Source organism: Amphiura filiformis, chromosome 18 (assembly GCF_039555335.1).
Source record: "Amphiura filiformis chromosome 18, Afil_fr2py, whole genome shotgun sequence".
Classification (NCBI taxonomy): Eukaryota; Metazoa; Echinodermata; class Ophiuroidea; order Amphilepidida; family Amphiuridae; genus Amphiura; species Amphiura filiformis.
The window spans coordinates 52,566,843-52,588,402 of NC_092645.1; the positions used below are offsets into that span (position 1 = coordinate 52,566,843).

General features: G+C 36.5%; 1 protein-coding gene across 1 annotated transcript in view; it reads right to left on the reverse strand.

The window, feature by feature from the left end:
* The window catches only part of LOC140138801 (aspartate--tRNA ligase, mitochondrial-like), a 48,699-nt gene that overhangs the window by 18,297 nt on the left and 8,842 nt on the right, over window positions 1-21,560 (reverse strand). The window contains exons 3-13 of the mRNA XM_072160572.1: window positions 20,151-20,249; window positions 19,096-19,194; window positions 18,168-18,291; window positions 17,405-17,523; window positions 16,412-16,516; window positions 15,065-15,205; window positions 11,795-11,833; window positions 10,003-10,110; window positions 8,247-8,462; window positions 7,170-7,224; window positions 6,715-6,881 (exon numbers count right to left, since the gene is read on the reverse strand). Of these exons, the coding sequence (XP_072016673.1) occupies window positions 6,715-6,881; window positions 7,170-7,224; window positions 8,247-8,462; window positions 10,003-10,110; window positions 11,795-11,833; window positions 15,065-15,205; window positions 16,412-16,516; window positions 17,405-17,523; window positions 18,168-18,291; window positions 19,096-19,194; window positions 20,151-20,249 (1,272 nt within the window). The remainder of the gene's footprint in view (window positions 1-6,714; window positions 6,882-7,169; window positions 7,225-8,246; window positions 8,463-10,002; window positions 10,111-11,794; window positions 11,834-15,064; window positions 15,206-16,411; window positions 16,517-17,404; window positions 17,524-18,167; window positions 18,292-19,095; window positions 19,195-20,150; window positions 20,250-21,560) is intronic.

A 21,560-nucleotide genomic window follows, 5' to 3' on the forward strand; every position in this document is an offset into this window, starting at 1 on the left:
GAGCTACATTTTTTGAAAATGGCTAATATTCGCTAATTAAATATGCAAATTAGCTAATTAATAAGCATAAAATTTGAATTGAACCTGTTTTTCTAAATTTAATTCTATACCTGTTACAATGACTCATGTAAAGAGTTTCTATGATCTTTCCACACAAAAAAGTGTCAATTACACCTGTCCCACCTTAATTGTTACTTATTATTAATTGTTATTAATTGTTACTTATTGTACATAAAACGTGGATATTGTCAGTTGTAGATCAGTAATATCATTATTTTGTCACCTGTGTAAGTTAAGTTTTACAATTGAAAGGGGAAACTGCAAATATTCAGAAGAATTAAAGTTTAGTTTTAACTTATTGTACAGAAAATGGGGATGTATTGTTATCTGTGAATGTTCACTTTAGGATCTGTGTTCACACTATTCTACATGTAGGTTAATAATTGTTGTCATAAAAATACATGTATTCAGATGTAACCTTTTGCACTGTTAATATTATCATTTCTACTGAATAAAATGTAGTCGGTTAAAACTTCCACATATTACATGTACTAAATGTAAACTGTACATTCTACCATAAAAAGGGGAAAATACATATCGAGCTAGGTATTTAGTAGTCTGAAGTATATTTGTAACATTAAATTGTGCCCATATAGGCCTTATGCAGACTCCGAGTATTAGACATATAATATTTGATGTAACATATCTATGTTATTTAATCTAGTCCCATTCTATTTCCAGTAATGTTCAAGTTCTAACGAATGTTTGATGACGTAAAATCGATAATATGTTACGTATAATATCTGGTAGAAATATATTATTGATTTTACGTCATCAAAGATTCGTTAGAACTTTTACATTACTGAAAATAGAATGGCATAGATTAAATAACGTATATGTTACATCAAATATTTTACGTCTAATAAAAAGTCTGCATACGGCATAATACCGATCTTGTGTTAAATGATATGTGACACGATCTGGTCCATGGGGGCCAAAGGAGGCATTTTTGCAAATTAAATTTCTGTAATTATTACATTATACATACAATATACTATCATTTACTGAAAACACCAAAGGTCTAGGATACTTGGTTCTAAAGTTATGAAGTATTTTAATGTCTATTTTCTTATGTATTTTATTGTTTTTTACTCGATATTTTTACCTTTATCTCAGTTTCAAATTTGCCGCCTTTGAGCCCCATGGACCAGATCGTGACACAATATTATTTCACAATATGATTCGATTGTTGCAAATGTGGAGTAAAATGTAATTATCAAGAGGGAAATAACCAAAATATAGGGGAAATACAGGTGTTCAGAAGTCTATAAGAACATTAATTGGAACATAATATGTGACCCGATCAAGGGAAATGAGTCTATAAGAACATTAATTGGAACATTATATGTGACCCGATCAAGGGAAATGAGTCTATAAGAACATTAATTGGAACATTATATGTGACCCGATCAAGGGAAATGAGTCTATAAGAACATTAATTGGAACATTATATGTGACCCGATCAAGGGAAATGAGTCTATAAGAACATTAATTGGAACATTATATGAGACCCGATCAAGGAAATGAGTCTATAAGAACATTAATTGGAACATTATATGTGACCCGATCAAGGGAAATGAGTCTATAAGAACATTAATTGGAACATTATATGAGACCCGATCAAGGGAAATGAGTCTATAAGAACATTAATTGGAACATTATATGTGACCCGATCAAGGGAAATGAGTCTATAAGAACATTAATTGGAACATAATATGTGACCCGATCAAGGGAAATGATTCTATAAGAACATTAATTGGAACATTATATGTGACCCGATCAAGGAAAATGAGTCTATAAGAACATTAATTGGAACATTATATGTGACCCGATCAAGGGAAATGAGTCTATAAGAACATTAATTGGAACATTATATGTGACCCGATCAAGGGAAATGAGTCTATAAGAACATTAATTGGAACATTATATGTGACCCGATCAAGGGAAATGAGTCTATAAGAACATTAATTGGAACAAGGGAAATGAGTCTATAAGAACATTAATTGGAACATTATATGTGACGCGATCAAGGGAAATGAGTCTATAAGAACATTAATTGGAACATTATATGTGACGCGATCAAGGGAAATGATTCTATAAGAACATTAATTGGAACATTATATGTGACCCGATCAAGGGAAATGAGTCTATAAGAACATTAATTGGAACATTATATGTGACCCGATCAAGGGAAATGAGTCTATAAGAACATTAATTGGAACATTATATGTGACCCAATCAAGGGAAATGAGTCTATAAGAACATTAATTGGAACATTATATGTGACCCGATCAAGGGAAATGAGTCTATAAGAACATTAATTGGAACATTATATGAGACCCGATCAAGGGAAATGAGTCTATAAGAACATTAATTGGAACATTATATGTGACCCGATCAAGGGAAATGAGTCTATAAGAACATTAATTGGAACATTATATGTGACCCGATCAAGGGAAATGAGTCTATAAGAACATTAATTGGAACATTATATGTGACGCGATCAAGGGAAATGAGTCTATAAGAACATTAATTGGAACATTATATGTGACCCGATCAAGGGAAATGAGTCTATAAGAACATTAATTGGAACATTATATGTGACCCGATCAAGGAAATGAGTCTATAAGAACATTAATTGGAACATTATATGTAAACCCGATCAAGGGAAATGAGACCCGATCAAGGGAAATGAGTCTATAAGAACATTAATTGGAACATAATATGTGACCCGATCAAGGGAAATAAGTCTATGAGAACATTGATTGGTACATTATATGAGACCCGATCAAGGGAGATGAGTCTATAAGAACATTAATTGGAACATTATATGAGACCCGATCAAGGGAAATGAGTCTATAAGAACATTAATTGGAACATTATATGTGACCCGATCAAGGGAAATGAGTCTATAAGAACATTAATTGGAACATTATATGTGACCCGATCAAGGGAAATGAGTCTATAAGAACATTAATTGGAACATTATATGTGACCCGATCAAGGGAAATGAGTCTATAAGAACATTAATTGGAACATTATATGTGACCCGATCAAGGGAAATGAGTCTATAAGAACATTAATTGGAACATTATATGTGACCCGATCAAGGGAAATGAGTCTATAAGAACATTAATTGGAACATTATATGTGACCCGATCAAGGGAAATGAGTCTATAAGAACATTAATTGGAACATTATATGATCAAGGGAAATGAGTCTATAAGAACATTAATTGGAAGATTATATGTGACACGAGCAAGGGAAATGAGTCTATAAGAACATTAATTGGAACATTATATGTAACCCGATCAAGGGAAATGAGTCTATAAGAACATTAATTGGAACATTATATGTGACCCGATCAAGGGAAATGAGTCTATAAGAACATTAATTGGAACATTATATGAGACCCGATCAAGGAAATGCGTCTATAAGAACATTAATTGGAACATTATATGTGACCCGATCAAGGGAAATGAGTCTATAAGAACATTAATTGGAACATTATATGAGACCCGATCAAGGGAAATGAGTCTATAAGAACATTAATTGGAACATTATATGTGACCCGATCAAGGAAATGAGTCTATAAGAACATTAATTGGAACATTATATGTGACCCGATCAAGGGAAATGAGTCTATAAGAACATTAATTGGAACATTATATGTGACCCGATCAAAGGAAATGAGTCTATAAGAACATTAATTGGAACATTATATGTGACCCGATCAAGGGAAATGAGTCTATAAGAACATTAATTGGAACATTATATGTGACCCGATCAAGGGAAATGAGAACATTAATTGGAACATTATATGTGACCCGATCAAGGGAAATGAGTCTATAAGAAAAAAAAAGAAAAATCATATGCCTGTTAGAAACATGTGTAAAACTCGACCAGGACCGACATGTGACTCATTCCCCTTGATCATGTCACATATAGAAACTAATGCGGATGTTGTGTTTATTGTAGTTGTTCACATTATCTATGTTTATATTATCAGAAAATATATAAATTTATAGTTAGTCTACTGTCCCTCTTTTGTAAAATGATATTTAAGGAGTATTTTGTGATCCAAGCATCCTCTCTTTGTGACATTTTGTCAGTAGATATAAACAAAAAAAGTTTATTCCCAAAATTTCAGGTGATTTTGATTTTGCGTTTACGAGTTATGCATAATTATGTGTACATGTATTACACTGCTACATAGGCCAGTGTTGTAATTTTGTTTTGGTGTACCAGAACGTAATTCAAATTTGATGATATTTTTGCTAAATGAAAGAAATTTTTTTTACATAAATATTATGTAGCTAGCAGTGGCGTGACACTAGGCATTTTTTTCCGAGGGTGGCATTGAGGGGGCAAAGTGAATTTCAGGGGGAATCAACAATTTTGCTAAAATTACCGTAAAAGGTGAAATTTTCGTAATTTTGGGTTTCTACTGGGGGGGCAATAGTTCTGACTGGGGGCATTTGCCCCCCCATGGAAAAGTGAGAAAAGTGGGACTTGGTGGGCACAGTCAACATTTGGAGCCAAATTTTTGGAAGGTCATTTCAGGGTCATCCAAGGTCATGCAGGGGTCATCTGAGGTCAAATTACTAAAAACTGTTGTATGGGTATGAATCTTGGTGGGTACAATCAACATTTAGAGTCAAATTTTTGGAAGGTCATATCGGGGTCATCCGGGGTCACCCAGGGTCATCTGAGGTCAAATTACTAAAAACTGTTGTATGGGCATGAAACTTGGTGGGCACAGTCAACATTTGGAGCCAAATTTTTGGAAGGTTATTTTGGGGTTATCCGGGGCACCCAGGGGTCATAAGGTTAAATTACTAAAAATTGTTTAGAGTCAAATATTTGGAAGGTCATTTCGGGGTCATCAAAGGTCACCCAGGGGTCATTTGAGGTCGAAATACTAAAAACTAGTCTGGGCATGAAACTTGCTGGGTACAGTCATCATTTAGAGCCAAATTTTTGGAAGGTCATTTCAGGGTCATCCAAGGTCAGCCATGGGTCATCTGAGGTCAAATTACTAAAAACTGTCGCATGGGCATGAAACTTGATGGGTATAGCCAACATTTATGTTGACTGTACCCACCAAGTTTAATGCACATACGAGTTTTTAGTAATTTGACCTCTCTCCTTACTCCTTTCTTTTTCCCTCCCGCCATTTGTCTCACCCCCTCTCTTCCAAGTTCCTATTACTTCCCTCCACCCCCGATCTGTTTCTCTTCATCTCCCTCCTCTCCCGCTGTCTGTCTCTTCAATTTCAAATAATTACTTTTTTTGGTACCAATTGACACCTTAATTTTGCTAGACAGACCACCAAGCCCAAACCCAGACACACTGAAGCCGTGCACCTGGGAATAATGTAAATGTTGTTTCAACAACATGGTGGTTGATGGGGGATCGATAGGCATGATCACACAGGAGCTTACCTCCCGTGTTACCGTAATACGGAGGTAGTGCAAGGTCACCACTTAACACAGATACTTGTCCACACAGTCTGTCCTCATGGTATGTTACTCTAAGCACTCCGTGTTAGCTGCACAGCTCGGTCTTTGCTTCGTGATAAAAATAGAAATTTTCTGGAAGTTACAGGGCCGTTTGCTATATACCTGACTGCAAGTACGCTGCAGAAATGTCTCTTAGTTTCAGGGCAATTATGTCATACACATGTTTTTTAGCTGTTGTTTTCTTCTCCACTAAATTTCCTTGTCTTTCCAGCACTTCCGTTTCTTCTTTTGACCAGTTTATGTCATTTGTTTTTCGTTTTTGAGGTGCTTCTCTCATCATGCTCATTATTGTTGAGAAACAGAGATAATTTATTGTGAATTTGTTGCGAAAGAAAATTAAAAATATTGCGAAATTGTAAGTGTTGTATCCATAAGGTCAAGCTTACCCCAGAATCTTGTTCACACAGGCGTTAACACGGAACGATCGCTTCTTGTTGGCGCAATACCACAGAGATTTCTCTGTGGTAAATCTTCCGTGTTAAGCTTTGTGTTATTTAACACGATACTTGTTCAGACTGGCGCTAACACGATGCTACCTCGGAGGTAGCTTTGTGTTAGCTTAAGTACTTACAATGTACCTCTAAGCCCATCTGAACACGGCTGATGTGATCTTATGGAAAATTAATTAGGCAAATGGTTGTGGTCAATTCTGACGAGTTTAAAACTCGGATTGATCAGCTGACCGCCTGCTTGTTTACATTCAAGAATCGGGATTTCGCGATGTTGCAGTCTCAATGAAATCTGACCATTTTTAAATTTTGACCTCTGTGTATGAAATTTTGACATTTGACATATCCGACTTTATAACTCCTGAACTAAGCACCGCAGAAAAATATGACAATTGACTTTTTTTATTCATTATGATGAGAGAAACAATTTGAGATGCAGTACAACATGATGGGACTATTTTTAAGTTTTGGCCCCACTGTGACCTTTGACCCTCATGTGAACCACAGGGGGCATAAAAAAAATGGAACCAATCAAATTTTTATCATTTCAGGTACAAGGATGCCAAAAAACATTGATTCTACTAATGTAGCAAAAAAAAATCCCAAACCCATATAGCACCCTGTACTACAGTTTGTACAACACCCCCCTGGTTATGGGCCTGACCTAAAGTACAACAACTTACCTGACTAGGTTGAGTCATGATCAACTCCTTGTGTTCATCCACTGGAGCTGTAAAAGGATGATGAGAGGATTCCAATTCCCCGTCCTGTCCATCTTCCTTTGGTAGAAATAATGGGAAATCCTCCACCCATAGAAAATGGAATGATCCATGATCTCTCACACTAGCACCTGAAATTAACAATGTTTGGTATTGTAACTGAGCATTGGTGGTACCAGAGGGGGGAGGGGGGGGGGGGAGAGCCAATCTTGGGCTTTGTTTTTGGAATACCAGTCCGGACCAACTTTCTGATTCGGAAACACTTCCTTGTAGAGCAGCTTAGTCTTTCATTCACATGGTATTTTAGTACACCATTGGGCATTACAATTGTGCAAAATTCAAGAAAAATTGAGGGTGTCACTGTGGAGCAAATCATGGCTTTAATAATATTAAACAAGGTGATGCAAAAATAGACTCACCATTTGCTTCCAGCCTATTTGCACATGCTAGTCTCATCTGTCCTAAGAGTGAATTCTGAAACGAAAGAATATGATTTACTGTTGTGAAAACCCCATTTGCAAAGTTTTGCACCATGATAAAGAACTTTTAATCAGCTTTAATGCTCTGTGTGCTAGCCATAGGTGCAAAATATAAAAAGTCTAAGTTTGAGATATTTTCTCAGAATATCATCAGCTATTTCAAAAACCACTGAACCATTACTATAGTAGGAATTCCAATTGAATGAACGCAGCTTTCAGCAGCTGTACTCAATCCAACCGCGATCGTATATCGCGTATTTCAAATTACAACACGAACGCACGACCTTGGATACAATGCTAACCAATCACGAGTGCGTTGCCATGGTTGGATGCACTTCTGCGTTACTCACGCACAGTCGCACACGCTGGCGTACATCGCGCAGTGTACGCAAAAATTCGTCACGCTATTGAAAGCTGCGTTCATTCAATTGGAATTCCCAATATAGGCTTGTTTGTACTCATTATAATGCATTTTTCATGAAGATTCCAAATATGGTCATGAAAATGTACAATTCTGAAATTTTTAAAAACTTGTCTTCTGGAGTCGACACCCGTGGGGAGAGGGTTAATTTGATGTAAATGTTGAAAACATTACGGTGTATTTCAAACAACAAAAACACAAGGATTTGGATGGTAAGTTACCTCGTAACTCACAAACAACTTTGGCAATGGGCTATTCAGTTGAAATTCATACACCGCTATGGAAGACATGACCTTAATCTCCCACACAGGGAGTGTAGATCTCAAATGGAGTTACTCATTCAGGTAACCTCACTTGAAATTCACATAATGAGCAATGATCCAGGCCAGGTGATGACCTTGTGGCCTTGCCATATTTATTTATATGCCATTTATTATTTTGCTTTTGTATTTTTATATGTGCAATGTATGTAATTCAGCCTTTGACTGCGAAGTGCATTTTTTCTAATAAACCTTGAATAATAAATTCTGTCAGCACCAGTGAGTACCTCTCCCTCCCTCTCAATCACTCCATACATAAAAACAAATCTTACTTACCACAGAATCAGGCTTCCCTGCTGCTAAGCACAACACATCTCCAGGGTTAACTTTCATTGCTTTCCCCAGATTCTCACGAGCCTCTGATCTCAGATGTTTACTGATAGATGATTTCCATGAGTCTGTGTCCTTTATTTGGATAAAGGTCACTCCGCCATCTTTGAGTTTGACAGCTTCCTTCTGAAGATCTTCGTAGTCCTTCCTTTTTAGATAATTCTGAAAACAAAAATCACATGCAACATTAAAGATGTGTTGGTTATCCTTTCATGTTTTTCAAGATATGAATTAGATTTGCACTAGTAACCTATATTTAAGAGGAATTTGTTTTTTATGCATACAGGGAATTATCCAATAAATTGTAACTGAAGTTCTTGCGTTAGCATAACCCAAAGAGATTAGTAAATTACGCAGTGCAGAAAATGTACGCCAGCCAGAGGGGCAGATCTCAGGCTTTCATGGTTTGCAAAACAAACATGAAATAAATAATATAATTTAAAAAAAACTTTTTAAAACAATTAACATATTTGCAAAATGACCTCAAGCGACCCCTAGATGACATCTGACCTCACACCTGTTGACACCACACATGTCAGTATACCCAAGGGTCATTGTGTCCAAGTCTCAAATCCATGCAATACATGCATATCCGGTATCCACTACGATAAAAGTATTATATCGGATAGGCGAAAGAGAAAATCCCATCATTCATACATTTTATGCACTGCGTAATTTACTAATCTATATGTCTTATGTTAATGCAAGACCATCATTCATTCATTCATTCATATTTATTCGGCAAAATCGACAAGAACAATAAATATAATCAATCACAAATTATCACAAATCTAGCATATATGAAATACATGGATACAAGCAAAGACACCAAAAAGCCGAAATGCCAGGATAACCCATAAAGTCTAGCTGCAAATGTGTAAACTTATTTCCAATGGGGTCCAACATAAAGACAAGACGGTGCCTGTGACGGAGGACAAAACAAGCAAAAGGACAGAAAGGAACAGGTTACACAAATGCAGCTGACTCTTGGGTTAACGTTCTATAGTTGCTGTATGTATAGAATGTGCACTTCTTAGTGGCAAGTCAAGTCCCAGATTTTTACTATAAGTGTCATCATTGACAACAGTATATCAGCAAGTTCCTGCAAAGGGTGCTGAGGCTTGTGGTTTTAATGCCTGTGCATAGTGCACTATTATATACATGTGCTAGGGGCTACATGTACATCCATGCTTTTTAAACTCTCCCAGTGCAAACTATTGATTCTTAACCCATCTTGTACACTACAGTTTGTCCAATTTGAAGTACAAACCAAATCTGTGGCATCAGGGGTCGATGCTTTGCGCCACACACACTGTGTGTTAAAAATGCACATATGAAGAGCATGGTGCGCTCGGCAAGAACAAATCACGCAGCAGTTGGCATGCCAAAGAACTTTACACACGCATTGCACCGAAATAATTATTCTCATACCTCCAGTTTCCTAGGTCTATATACTTTGTACTTCTGTGTTGACGGACTATACTGTAAAAGTGGAAATTTTCATGCTATGTTTATTTTCATGATTTTCACGTTCCAAGCTGCGCTACCACAAAAAATAACAAAACACAAATATATCCCTTTGTGTACAGGTCAATGTACAGAAAATTAGGATCTCAAATTTAAACATAAGGGAAATGGTTCAAAATTGGAGAAACACAAAAATGTATTTGTGCAAAAATTTCCATTTTTACCTATATCTTACCATTCCTTTTGAACACTTGAATACTTTGATTACAAAGGCATCATTCCCCTCGGTAGAGCTGAACACTGCTACTCCACTGTCTTTCAGCTCTCTTGTTACATCTTGTAACTGTATGCATGAGGTGAAACAAAGTTTACAAAATAGAATACTTTTTGGAGGGAAACCCCTTAAAACTGCATTTGATACTTAGTCCACCCTTGGTAAGTGCCGAACTAGTCCAATATAATTATTAATGGAAAACAAAATAATGCCACAAGTTGTTCTCGGTATGGCAATAATAAGCGTCTGCAAATTTTTTAACTGTTCTTTTCTATTGATATATTACATTGGGCTATTCCATTTAAAATCCACACTACCCCTGTGGACGATTTTAGATATATCTGCCACAGAGGGAGTATGAATGTCAAATGGAATTAACACATTAGCAGCTCCAGTTGAAACTCACTCTCCCTAAGGGGAAGGTTAAGGTTGAATCTTTCTCAGAGGGTGAATTAAATTCAAATGAAACTGTCTAAATGTGCTCATTGCATTTGAAATTTATACTCCCTCTGTGGCAGATATTTGTCGCTACATCGCTAGCCATGACTGGACACAAGTAGTGATTGTAAACAGCATTTTATTACTAGCGCTTTTTTGAATCCCAAGCTGTGACTGCTAGATGATTTTGGCAAATGAGTGAGAGCACAAATCAGCCTCACAGCTCCACACTGGCCCCACTATAATCTGACTGAGGCCAACTCAAGGTCAGCCCACTACCTGCAGCCGATTGCACTCACTATAGTGTTTACTCATCTTGGGATCTGTAGCCAGGCCCCACCAGTGAATTGGATTCGAGCCACAAAAAGCTTATTATGTAAGCAGTAAACAGCCCAGGGACACCACAAATCCTTATTACAATTTTATAGAGCAAATAATATTAGTGATGTGGTCGGCACCGTTTTTTATTGTCGACATGTCGATATAATTCGTATACCGACGTCGACAGTGTGTCGACATAAAAAAAATTCTAAAAAAAAAAAAAAAAAAAAAAAATTTTTTTTAATTTTCAAAAAATATTTTTGGCCAGAAAATCAAGTTATAGGCCCAAACTGACTTGTTATTCAAGGTTGAAACCAGAGAAATACTGCTACTCAAAAAAAAAAAAATGCCATTTTTTTTACAAAGTTGGAAAAAGTTGTACATTTTAATTACTTTTGTTTCTATTGAACAGCTAGCAATGCATACTAATTCAATGTGTCCCTGACTGTTCAATAGAAGCAAAGGTAATCAAAATGTACAAGTTCATCAACTTTGTAAAAAAAATTGGCATTTTTTTTTTTTTTAACAGTATTTCTGTTTCAACCTTGAATAACAAGTCAGTTTGGGCCTATAACTTCTTTTCTGGCCAAAAAACAAAAAAAAAAAAAAAAAAAAAAAAAAAATTTTTTTGTCGACATGATTTTTGATGTCGACATGTCGGCATACGTGCCGACGTCGACATTATGTCGACATAAGGCATGTCGACCACATCACTAGCAAATATACACAAAAAAAAGAGTATTTACTCAAGTGGAAATAACCACTTATAGAGCAAATATACACAAAAAAAAAGAGTATTTACTCAAGTGGAAATAACCTCTGCATCCCAACACCAAATGGCCTTACTCTGGTCACGGGCTTCAAAGCCAGGACCACCCGGGTGAGGCCAATCTGAGAGCTCATGGGGCCAGGCAATGCAGCCTGAGCAAATATGTGGAGTGAGGCCGATTTGTGACTAGCAAGTCAAAAGAGTGATTACAAACACATTACATACCTTCATATCAAATCTTGTGTCTGGTTTGTCAGTTCCAAACTACAGAAAAAAATAATTACATCAAATTATATTTTTACCAATTTAAATATTTTCCAAAGTAGTTTTTCTGTGGTCTGTCTTATGGTACAAGTTTACCATCAAACTCTTGCTGATATGGGTGGAGCAATGTTCGCCTATCTGTCACTAATTAATGGGTTATTCCACTTGAAATCCATACATCCCGACAGTTACAACACTTAAATACCTGAGTTCACAGTTGTCTCAAATTGAATTATGCCTCCTTTCTTCATTATTTAATATATAGTTGGCCGCTAAGACACAGTGAGAGAGTCTGCATTCATGACTAGGTGAGATTACCTGTATACTAACTGTGAATTCAGGTAGTCCAGTGGTATAACCATGGAGCTATTAAAGATGGAGAAGCAATAGATTATGTCACACATTGTTCATTTGTGCCGATTTGATTTCGGACAAGCTATTCATCGAAAGGTACCTTTTGTTTGGGACAAAGGGCTTACGCCATTAAATCGGTAAGCTGACCTGCCAGTGTATTACTGTCTGTTCAATTAGCTTAGATTCTTGAATTTTTAAGATATTTGAAAAAATAAAAAATTGCGGTCAAAGTCATCAAAGAAAAGTGTTAGCACAGCCTTAGACCTAACGTGATTTATACTTTTCAAATTCTAAAGTTCAATTTAAAACCCCATTTCTTTTCAATTTTGGTCTTTTCCGCGATATTTTTATAAAAAGCCGTGAGAACGTCGGGTACCTTAAACTTTTGGAATCAATCCATTTAGAGCAATGGGGACGAATGTCACAATGCGCCAGAGATGGTATTTATTCGACCATCCGCATCAGGAAGTATTGTCCAGCAAAATATTTGCCAATATGCCTAATTTGTGTTGAAACCCTACTGTCGAAACATTACGTTATTATTTATGGGTTTTCTAAAATAGGCCCAGCTTATATAAATACATTCCTTATGTATTTATTTATTTATTTATTTATTTATTTATTTATTTATTTATTTATTTATTTATTTATTTATTTATTGTGCGAATTGGTCTGAGAATGGGTCTGAGAAGGTGTAGGCCTATTATAGGCCTATTATAAAACTACACATTTATTTTCAATTTGTTATTTCGTTTTGTTTGTTGAATTTCAAACTTAAAAACTGTGAAACAAAAGAACTTTTATACAAGAAAATATTATTTAAAACAATCAGGTTACAGAAAACATTTCTTTTAAAGTTACTGTATCTGAAAATGTCAAGCGAATGCTGATATTCTTGGGAAGGAATGGTGGTATTAAGGGGTACTACACCCGTGCCCAATTTATTGCCTATTTTGCATTTTTCTCAAAATTATAGAGCATTGATGACAAGTAAGATATGTATATTATAGGGGCAAGGACTACAACTACTGCACTGGAAATTTTATTTCAGCACAGAACAACAGTTGTGGAGTTACAGTCAAAAATGAGGAAAACCAATATTTGATCAATAAATCGATAACTACTTGCCTTGAGTTCCTGAAATTTCAGTGCAGTAGTTGTAGTCCTTGCCCTATAATATACATATCTTACTTGTCACCAATCGCTACAATTTTTGAGAAAAATGCAAAAATAGGTACAAAATTGGGCAAGGGTGTAGTACCCCCTTAAACAAAACTCAATTTACATTGTAAACCAGTTGAAATGAGAACGAAATGCATAATTTTAATGTCCTTGTTTAGGAAAAAATACTGCTCAGAATAATGTTATGCATAAACCGGTGGACCATCATCACCTATAGAACCTATCCAATAACCGGAACGGCATAACAATTGAAATAGCAGGACAGATTGGTGGACAGATTGTTTTGCTAAATTGGATAGGGTCTATGCCCTAAGTTGAGAATGGACCGTCCCACTCGATTTGTAAAAGGTCGAACCCTTTCGGTGGACCCAAGTAACTGCCCAAAATGAGGCAAAATTGAAAAGAAATGGGGTTTTAAATTGAACTTGGGAATTTGAAAAGTATAAATCACGTTAGGTCTAAGGCTGTGCTAACACTTTTCTTTGATGACTTTGGTACAAGTTTTTATTTTTTCAAATATCTTAAAAATTCAAGAATCTAAGCTAATTGAACAGACAGTAACGCTTTACCTAGCAGGCTACTGTCAATAAGTGATCAAACAAAAGTCGCATGAAAGGGCCTACTGGAACGAAAAGTACCTTTTGTTACCATACAACCTAAGGGCGTGATTGAGTAGCCGTAAGCACAAAAGGCACACATTAGCCGCCAATGTACAGTTCGTCGTCACCCACTGACTTTAGGTGCTTCATTTAAATAAATTGAATGCGCTTGCTGATCGATTACACATCAGAATGTATTAAGGCTGCCATATCCGCATGTCTATAGTACTGTATAATGGTAATAGCTACGTATACATGTAACATATAATAAGTACCGGTATAGGCCTATATAAAAGTTGTTTCACAAATTGACATTTTATTTTATTTTAAGAAGGAGATTGGCATAAACAGTGGCGTACCGAAGAGGGGGTAGCTCTTCTGTGAGAGGTCTTGGGAGGGGATGAGGGAGGAAGAGGTGGAGGAGGGGATATGAAGAATGAGAGGGGGACTGAATGAAGAGAGAAAGAGGAAGAAATGAAGAGAAATAAGTAAATAGAAGTAAATAAATAGAAAGGTAAGGAATATGATAGGAATGACAGGGGACAAAAAGTATGAAGGGATGGAGAAGGGAAGGGAGAAAAGAAGAGGGCATGATATTTTAGCAAGGAAAGAATAAGTTGTCCCCTACAGAAAAAGGAAAAGAAAGGAATGACAAATAAATGTAGGCCTGCTTATAATAATTATTATAGAAACTAAACATAGCCCCCCCCCACATAGGCCTAACACTAACAGCACTATAGGCAGCCATCCGATGATGTCAATGCCTTTATGCGTTACGTAATTAAAACGCCAGTCAGATGTATTTCACACCTACCAAGCACAAGTCACCCAATTTCGAAAATTGGACGTTGAATGTACACTTTCATGAATATTGATTGGCAACATTTTCCAATATGTCAGCGCTCAAATCGGACACAATAGAACAATAGACCATGCAGTGCGTTGGGTATAAATCGCGACCGGTAATCATGAGATCCGGGGTTCAAACCCAGCTGAGTGCTCTCTCAATTTAGTATATGTCAGTTTGCCAAAGCATCATAAAGTCTGTGTATACAGAGATGGAAAACACCAAACCAACTGAATCTGAAGCTCTTACCTGGTCCATAGCTTGTGCATAAGTCATTCTTGGGAATGGTAGGTGTATTGATGGTAGATTATCAGGCCATGCATACTGCAATAATTCCTCTATCAAGGCTTGGATACCTTCTTTGTTGATGAAAGACATTTCTATATCTACCTGTGATTAATAAAATTATAAAATATTGAATATGAATTAGAGGGGTCATTGACACATTTAGACATAACTCCATTTTGGCCTTTCTGAGAAAAATGAGTTTAAAGATAATGGTCCACATTGACTTATGCAGTTAAGTCTATGTTTCACTGGACATTGATTTCAATGGATTCCTAATTGGAGTTACTCCTAGCTAAGTGTTTATTGGAAAGTGCTCACGTTTCTGAACATTTTGATATCAAAATCTCATTTTTGCAAAAAATGGAGTTACGTCTTTGTGTCACTGACTCCTGGAATTGTAAAAACAGATATCATTTCCATGGGACTCTGACAGATGGGCTCAAGTGCTTTTAAACAACATTTTTACCATTTTCCACAGCTTCCTAGTCTAGAATCAATGTTGAAAGACTCGCATCATTTATACTCGCTCACTTTTTATTAATTCACTTCTTTATTTGCTCATCTATTCATTTGCTCATCCATGCATTTTTTCTTTCATTCTGTCATTAATTTATTCATTGAATGGGGGCACTCACTAAAAATGGGTGACAGGGATGTGCGGCCACATTGACCTCCAACTCCCTCTCACCCAATGACCCCCTTTTTTGTTTTATTGAACTCCCTCTCATCCAATGACCCCCTTTTTGTTTTCCTGTCACCAAAAGACCCACTTTTTCAAAAATTTGGGGAAAATTTCTGACAATCTCTCACTGAATGCCCCCGTTTCATTATTTTTCTTCAAATTTTTCAAAATTTTTCAACAATTTTGTATCAAATTTAATATTTTGACCCAAAATTTTCCCTAGTCTCACTAAATTACCCCCTTTTTTGGTAAAATTTTCCCCAGTCTCACGGAAAGACCCTCTTTTTTTGGCCTTCTCACTGAAAGACCTATAGGCTCACTGAAAGACCCCCAGTTTTGAACTGGTGTCCGCACATCTCTGTCACTTCCAAAGTCAAGTGCCCCCCCCCGGCACTTACTTCCTCCGCTGCATTCAATTATCCATTCATATTGACCCACTTATTCACTCACGACTTTGCTCACTTTTTCACCCTCACTTACTCATGTACTCACTAATGTTGTCAGCCTCACTCACCTCCATTCTCATGCACTCACTCACTCCCCCACTTATGTATTCATGCACTCACTAACTCACTCACTCCCCAACTCACTCACTCATGTACTCACTCACTTTGTCTGGTACATACCTGGGTAAATTCTGGTTGTCTGTCAGATCGACTGCCCTCATCTCTATAGCAACGTGCAATCTGGAAATATCTATCAATTGCTCCAACCATTAAGAGCTGCTTAAACTGATAACCAAGAACAGAGAGATAAGTTAAAGATTACTACACATCATGATACATGTCAGGTATCCATGATACATGCACATCATGGGACTCTTCTAGTTGAAATCCATATAGACACCCCTAGGGAAGACATAACCTTAGTCTCCCACACAGGGTGTGTGAATTATTTCAAATGGGATTACCTGCATGGGTGACTCCATTTGAAATCTACACCCCTATGTGGAAGATTAAGGTCATGTGTTCCATAGGGGGAATAGGGAGATTAAGGTCATGTGTTCCATAGGGGGTGTATGCTTTTCAACTGGAATAGCCCAATTTGTCTAAACTGTCTGTACTGAGAAGGGAGAACTCACTGATGATGATTCATGCAATGATGGGGAGGTGCAGTCCACAACAATGCCTGGTTTTAAACTGCTTTTTCCCTGTCTTTCATTTTGATGTCAGGCATTAACCGATACATCACCTCATTTCATCAAATGACACTCCAATTACATTTCTACAGGTTAATTTTGAGAATAGACTGGCTAAACATGGGTTGAGAGTCAAGAAAAATAAACATTTCTTACTCATCTTTTTCTGATTTTTTGTGGTAATTTTTATTCTGTATACTGTATTGTGTGCAAATTGAGGGCCCTATTTACATATATTATAGTTATTCCTTACAATTCATGATAAAAAGTATTTTGAAAATTTCCTTGCTATATGTTACTCTTTTTCTGATGTTTTAATGGCAGTATACCAGTGTCTATATACTCTTTGTAAAGATGAAAGCATGATTTAAGATATAGCATCATCAGTGTTCAATTTTACTTAAAAATTACAGTTTTACATACCATATCAGACAAGATACAATATATTTGGGTTTTACCTGTAAATATCCCTTGTACATACCTGTTGTGGACTTTGAGGCAACGTATAAAACTTTCCAGGTTGTCGTGTTGGTACTAAATATTCTCTTGCACCACCTGGTGTTCTTCTAAATAAAGTAGGAGTTTCAACTTCTACAAAACCTGTCAAATAAAAAACATGACTCCATTGTAAGCTTAAAAAGTTACCTTTTCAGAGTCTGAGTTGAGCAAAGACGTAGCTTGTGACGCCATCACAGCGTCTTCATTCAGCGTAGTGATTCAAGCTACAACAATGTAAGTATTTGCTCAACTCAGACTCTGAAAAGGTAACTTTTTAAGCTTTTGTCAATATGACAGAGTCCAATATCAGTCTACATGCTGCTATGACTCCACTGGTTATTATAACACAATGTTCCATTATCTTTCTTCTGATATTGTTTATTTCACTCTCAAATATACCTGCAGTTTGTTTTGTCAGGAGAGTTAGAAAACTCTGTACTGTTTTTATCCCGATGCATGATATATCTCAAGGTGTTATGAATGGATTTAGATTAACCCCATGAGAACTACCTGCCGATTGGCCAAAAAGAAGTTTTCATTATCAATCGGACCAATCAGCAATATTGTTAAAATGATTTCACCACGCAAAAAAGTTGGGGTGAATTATTTGCAAAGCTCCATTCTGATTGGTGATTAAAGTGAAGATATCATGTAATTGACCAATCAGAGGCAATGTTACATCGGCAGGTAGTGCTCAGGGGGTTAAAAAACCCTATTTTCTCCTCTATAATGTCATGCATATTTACCATGTAATTTCCATAAGAAATGCCTCATTTTCATGGCCACATCTGATCTCTGTCTCATATTATGCTGCATCCTGGTGCTCCGGAGATCCAAGTATCGGTACAGCATTCTGGTGGACTCTTTAACCTTGATAAATTTAATAAAAATTAATAAACATATGAATCAATCAATCAATATTTAAAACAAATCAATCAACCCACTAATCAATCAATCAATCACCATTCAGTCCATCAATCAATTGATCAATCAACCCATTAATTAAACAATCAATCAACCAATCAACCCACTAATCAATTGATTCGACCCATTAATCAATCAATCAATAACCATTCAATCAATTAACTTGGAATATCTTTCGTAGGAAAAATGTTTAGCTTTTTCACAATATTCTCCAAACAAATGTTATTAACGTTTAATTATTTAATTGATTGAAACCACTCAAATAAGGTATATTATTAATCAATTGATGCATCCCTTAATCAATCAATCAATTATTCATTAATGACCTACGCAATCAAGTAAGCCATACTTATAATAAAGTGTGTAAGCACCAAATATAAATACTGTATTTCATCAAATAGTCGCCCCCCCTCAAATAAATGCCCCCACCACTTTTTTCAACCAAGATGTTTCAAAAATGCCGATATTTCCATGCTATCTTGTGTAGTAAGCTTACCAAGTTGCACACATGGTCGATAATATAGCGTCACTTTTTGGCGAAAATATGGATTGGAAACCCGGAAGTGAACCAGAAGTCAGTGTTTCTAGTTCATAGTTCGTCATTTTAGCGTGAGTTTTAAGTTTACCTAATGATTTTAACGGGAATTATCGTTCTAAAATTGACCTTGAATAAACGCCCCCCGTTTGGAAATACGGTACCTACATGAATAACTTGACCATACCTCATCATTTTCATCATCTATAGCTTACCTTACTGAAATCATGAATTTCAAAGGGCAGTGACTCTTTGCTGTTGTTAAGGATCTCAAACTGATCGGCAACTACTTCTATGTCACCAGTTGACATTTTCTGTTCACAAGAAATAAGAGAGAACAAATATAGCTATGTAATAAACATCATTGCATATCCACAGAGATACAGGGAGACACCGAGATACAGACACACAGCGAGAAAATAGACAGAAAGACAGGGGGAAATACCGTTCAAATTCAGTCTACAAGCATATAATGCCTCTAAACAAGGGTTTTTTGACAAAAGAGGTGAATGTCAGACACGGTAAGACACCTGCCACAAAAACATTACAATAGATTGGTCTTATAATAATACATGTTTGTACTGCCACCTGTATCTGTAATATAGTTGCTCAAGCTCCAAATAATGAATTTGTGGAGGGTGTCTGCCTTTCTTCTCTTTCATTAAAAAAACCCTCTTTTAGAGGCATATAAGCTTTTATATACCTCATATATAGATTCCTGTCATCTGATTGGTTGAAAGTGCAGTCATTGAATTAGCTATGCCCGCAAAATGAACTATGGACCGGTCCATGGAAATGAACTATGGACCGGTCACGTGCGTCACGATCAAACTGCGCGTTTTTCCCAGCGTAAAATGATATTACGCACACGTTAATGTTTTCACGCGTTATAATTACGCAAAAATCGCATATTGTAATCTGTGTGCCGTTTGCATTGAAACTATTAATTTCTCTTCCCAAAATCGATGCTTTTAACCAAACAGATGACAAGAATCCTAAGATTTAGTATATAAAACAAATATTGACTGCTTTTGATTCGGGGCATGGTTAAAATTATAGGCCCGCGGTGATCTCAAACCATGACTATGCCCCTCGGCTACGCCTCGGGGCATAGTCATAGATCACCTTGGGCCTATAATTTAATTTAACCATGCCCCTCATAGCAGTCAATATTTGTATAGTAGATGGAATTCTACCGTATATATGAAATGATAGTGCTACAGAAAGGTAGAAAGAAAATAATTCATTATGACAAAAACAAAATACATACCTTGTTGGCAAGACCATCCGGCCTCAATTGCACTTTCCCTGTAACCATGACTACTGACTCTGCACTGAGATTTCTTATATTATCGACATCTTTGCCAATCTGAAAATAAAAATACATACAACATTTTGAATTTTATAAAAATAGCACTTCCATTATTGTCGTGAAAGTGCTTGTATGATTTTGGTTATTCACAGCACATATTAAGGGGGTACTACACCCGTGGCCAATTTTGTGCCTATTTTTTCATTTTTCTCAAAAATTATAGCGCATTTGTGACAAGTAAGATATATATTATAGGGCAAGGACTACAATTACTGCACTGAAAATTCAGCAACTCAAGTTTTTTATTTTTTCGGTTTTGTAGTGTCCCCGGACCTAGACCTAAATTCTAGGATCATTCATGGTTGACCTAAAAAAAAAAAAAAAAAAATCAAGATGTTTTGTATTTTTAATATGAAAATTGATCATTTGTATTCATGTCATACTCTATTAATGATTTCAAAATGCATTCAAATTCAATGCATTTTGAAATCATTAATAGAGTATAGTAGAGGTTACCCGCCGAAAAATGCGCCGGGTACCCGGGTACAAAATTACAAAATGCCAGGCCTAGTGTAGTACCCCCTTAACAACTGGAAACCAGTCACCCTCGATCACCTGATCAGTTTTGAAGAAGTCATCCAATGTGGTGGACAAAACATCAAGTGTGTGAAATCAAATTTTGATTTTGTGAATCAAAATGAAACAAAAAAAGAAAAAAAAGTCAATATTGTGCACCAATTAGTTGTTTGTATTTATTTGCTTCTTTCTCTTCCTCCCTCCCTCCTTCCTCCATCCCTCCCACTCTCCTTCCTACCTTCCTTCCTCCATTTCTCCTTCTTCCCTCCTTACCCCCTCCCTTTTAATTCCCATTCTTCCTTCTTTTCTTTGAGTGATTACCATGAACCCCTGGGGGCACTCACTAGAAATGGGTGACAGGGATGTGCGGCCACATTGACCCCCATTTTTCAACTCCCCCTCACCCAATAACCCCCTTTTTTGTTTACCTATCACCAAAAGACCCCCTTTTTCAAAGATTTTTGGAAAATTTCTAATAATATCTCACTGAATGACCCTGTTTCTTTCATTATTTTTTCTTAATTTTTCAAACATTTTGTATCATCAACTTTTATATTTTGATCCAAAATTTTTCCAAGTCTCACTGAATGACCCCATTTTTTGGTAAGATTTTCCCCAGTCTCACTGAATGACCCCCTTTTTTTGAGCCTTCTCACTGAATGACCCCTTTTTTGGGGTCTAGGCTCTCACCGAAAGACCCCTAGTTTCGAACTGTTTTCCGCACATCTCCGTCACTTCCAAAGTCGAGTGCCCCCTCCCCGGGCATGAACCTATTACCCATACCAGGTGCGG